This window comes from Mesoplodon mirus, assembly GCF_964341445.2.
Source record: "Mesoplodon mirus genome assembly, chromosome: 16".
Lineage (NCBI taxonomy): Eukaryota > Metazoa > Chordata > Mammalia > Artiodactyla > Ziphiidae > Mesoplodon > Mesoplodon mirus.
In genome coordinates, this window is record NC_138992.1 from 33,320,580 (window position 1) to 33,324,318 (window position 3,739).

General features: G+C 47.5%; 1 protein-coding gene across 1 annotated transcript; it reads left to right on the top strand.

The window, feature by feature from the left end:
- Positions 1-503: 503 nt before the first annotated feature.
- On the top strand, positions 504-2,073 carry LOC309792072 (charged multivesicular body protein 4b-like). The gene has a single exon (XM_082601322.1). The coding sequence runs from the start codon at positions 605-607 to the stop codon at positions 1,277-1,279; it is 675 nt and encodes a 224-aa protein (XP_082457448.1). The 5' UTR covers positions 504-604; the 3' UTR covers positions 1,280-2,073.
- Positions 2,074-3,739: the final 1,666 nt, after the last annotated feature.

Consider the following 3,739-nt stretch of genomic DNA (forward strand, 5'->3'; position numbering starts at 1 on the left):
ACCACGGACATCTTGGCACTGGTGACAGTGCTGCAGGGTCAGAAGCACTGTGTCCTCTTTGGAGTTCTGAGTGCGCTTTCAAAAAGGAAGGTACGGGTTGTGTCTGGAGTGTTCAGGGCCCATAGGACAAAATTCTGTGATGCTTAAGGAAATCTGAGGTGAGGGTGGCTCCTTTAGGATGACATAAGTCAGTGCTTAGAACATTGTTCTTGGGGGAGAATACTTTCTAGATTCTAAGAATTCCAGGTTAGGAAGAAACCTAGAACATGATCAGCCTGTAAGTTGAGGGACTGGCTTTAAGGTCAAAAAGTGGCTTATCCCGGCATGGGAGTGGTCCCTTGCGTGAAACATTGGAGTGTGTTAGCCCTTCTCTCCCACAGCCCTCTTCTGTAGCTGTCAGAATATATTAGTCTTCCAATTTTTAGAGTAGTAATTGCAGTAAAAAACTTACATCCTGAGGTGGCGCGGCTGGGCCCAGCTGCGGGGCGGAGGTGGCGGAGAGGCCTGCGGCGGCAGGGAGCGGCGGAACGGGGAGCAGGGAGAGGGCGCCGAAGCCGAGCCGAGCCGGAGCGGGCGGCGCAGGCCGGCGCGACGAGCAGCAACCATGTCGGTGTTCGGGAAGCTGTTCGGGGCTGGAGGGGGTAAGGCCGGCAAGGGCGGCCCGACCCCCCAGGAGGCCATCCAGAGGCTTCGGGACACGGAGGAGATGCTAAGTAAGAAGCAGGAATTCCTGGAGAAGAAGATCGAGCAGGAGCTGACAGCCGCCAAGAAGCACGGCACCAAAAACAAGCGCGCTGCCCTCCAGGCACTGAAGCGCAAGAAGAGGTATGAAAAGCAGCTGGCACAGATCGACGGCACACTGTCAACCATCGAGTTCCAGCGAGAGGCCCTGGAGAACGCTAACACCAACACCGAGGTGCTCAAGAACATGGGCTATGCCGCCAAAGCCATGAAGGCTGCCCACGACAACATGGACATCGATAAAGTTGATGAGTTAATGCAGGACATTGCTGACCAGCAGGAACTTGCAGAAGAGATTTCAACAGCTATTTCAAAACCTGTAGGGTTTGGAGAAGAGTTTGACGAGGATGATCTCATGGCAGAATTAGAAGAACTAGAACAGGAGGAACTAGACAAGAATTTGCTGGAAATCAGTGGACCGGAAACAGTCCCTCTACCAAATGTTCCCTCTATATCCCTACCATCAAAACCCACCAAGAAGAAGGAAGAGGAAGATGACGACATGAAGGAATTGGAGACCTGGGCTGGATCCATTTAACTGGTCCAGCGCGGGCTGGGCCCAGACAGACTCTGGTGGCCTGCGAGGCGGGCAGGCACATGCGTGTGTGGGGCAGGCAGGCCGTGGTGCAGGCAGGTTCCATCGCTCTCGAATCTCCCTCCAAAGCAGTAGGGCTGCATCACTGCTCACTCTGCATAGCATGGTCTGCACCCAGCGGTACGGGTTGGGGGGAGCGGGGTGGGGGGCTGGGAGGTGCCTGCTGTTTATAATGTTGAATTTCTGTAAAATAAACTGTATTTGCAAATCCAACATTGAGCTTCTGGACTACGCTAACTCCACTGCTGAACCTCAATGGAAAGGGTCGACCGTTTGCAGTTGAAATGATCTGAAAATGTAGCCTCTGTCCTTTTATGTCAGCTGACTTGTCGCACATCTCTTTGTAAGTCTTGTATGGTACTGGCAGAAGAATCATTTTTTTAAGGCCATAGGCTTTTCCTTGTCCTTGGTTGTAATAATGCATCTGATTTTGGTTCCTCAAGAGCTGTATTTCTGTCCATCACGTGTGTACGGGCCCCCGTGTTTCCCACCCTGGCCCACTCCTCTCTCCCACTCACCTGGTCTTTTTGGAGTTTGTGACACTGATTTGAAATGGATGGTGTTCTTCTGAGAGCGTGTGAGATTGTTAAATTCCAGCTATACATTTTTCTAACATAGCTCTAAGGTCCTTGTTGCTGTTTGTGATAACTGAGAGATAACTCATTGGAAACATGTGCATACATTTATATTCAGATGAAGTTATGGTTTGCACCATCTATTAAATATCTCGATTAATTTAAAAAAAAAAAAAAAAAACAAAACTTACATCCTGATTCTACCAAAATAAGTCAGGGAGAAAGACCTCGGGAATATAGATTTAATTCCTTGATTATTGCCTTTTAGCAAAGAATACAAAACCAAATACACCAGGGCCTTTGGGGAAGGCCCTTATTTTTTTCCTAAAGAAATAAAATTTCTGTTCCTTTCTCAGGACTCCTGTATGCTTCTCATTCTTAATACATTTTGGAGAACAGATTTGAAGAATATTTCTGTGAATCTTTTTTTCCAGGGAAATAGAGAATTTTTTTTTTCTAAATAAAGAGGTTCTTTGAAAGGTGATTTTTATCACCTTTCTTTAGCAAAATCCATTGTGTTTTTTTAAAGGCTAGAAAGCATAGATCAGCAGTTCGGAATGATTAAACAATACTTACTTGGAAAGGAACAAAATCTGTACAGTTGCTTGTGTAATTTTCACAGAAGGGACAAAACAGTTAAAGAGTAAAACCCCCCAGCCTCTAGGTGAATTTTTTTCCAACCTCTGAAGGGGTGGGCCCACTGGCAACAGGAAGTAATCACAGGCCAGCGGTTTGAGTAATGAGAGAAGGCTCTGGATTTGGCTTAGCTGTTTTCTTCATCCCAAAAGCCAGAGGGCAGTCTACAGACGCTCTCCTACTTCTTCAGCATAGGCATCTTTTCCTGGCACACGCAGTGTACGTGGGCACCTGCCTGACAAGAGCAGGAGCCACAGGAATAGCTAGAGCTGTAGAATGCATTGGAAGAGGAGGCTAAGCTTTGAGCAGTTGCAGACGGAGGAAGAAAAGTCTGGGAAGTTGGCATATCAGCCCTGGTACATGGAATGAACTAGTCCCGAGGGGTCAGTGTGGGACCCAAGAGGAACAGGGCACAATACAGGATAAAGACAGGGACGGGATGTCCACTTTCACATGCTACCCATGGCTCAGGTTTTCCTGTTAAAGAGGATTTTTCCCTGTAGTTATGTCCATAGGCTGACAGTACCATATGTATTGTTTAAGACTATATTTTTGTTTAAGTTAATCACTTAATAAATTGTTGCTTTAGTTTGGGCCCTCTCAGTGGCCAAGGACTAGGATGTCACTCAAATGAGTTTAAGTACAAGGAGCTCATTGTAACAATGACTACTTCTGTTGTCACGTTGTTCTGATATATTGTCGCATGGATTCTTCTGACCTACTCCAGGTAGAGTGTTATTAACTCCATTCTACCGAGGAGGAGCAGCCTTAGAGCACGTGTCCTAAGCACGTGGGTGGTCAGTGGGAATCCGGACACATACCCAGGTGGTCACTTGGGAGCCATAGTCTCTAACCACTCTACTGCTCTGCCCCTTCAAAGGATTCTGAGCCTGTGAAACAAAGAACAGCTGGGTCTCATGGAGCCCAAAACGAAGGACTTTAAAATTAGGAATGGAGTCATTACCTTTCTCAGAGGTCATGTGGTCTCGCTCAGTTGGCCCCTCCCTTTTTCTCTCCTGCCTTCTTCTGTTGCTTCATTTTACGTATGGTCCCTGAATGGCCAGCCCCTAAGGCTGCAGCCTGGGACCTCAGCATCTTCTGGCTCAAACTTGTAACTGAGAGTTTCCTGTTGGTCTAGTTCATTGAGCCAGGCTACACAGCCATTAGAGCCTGGCTAGGAAAATGATTAGCT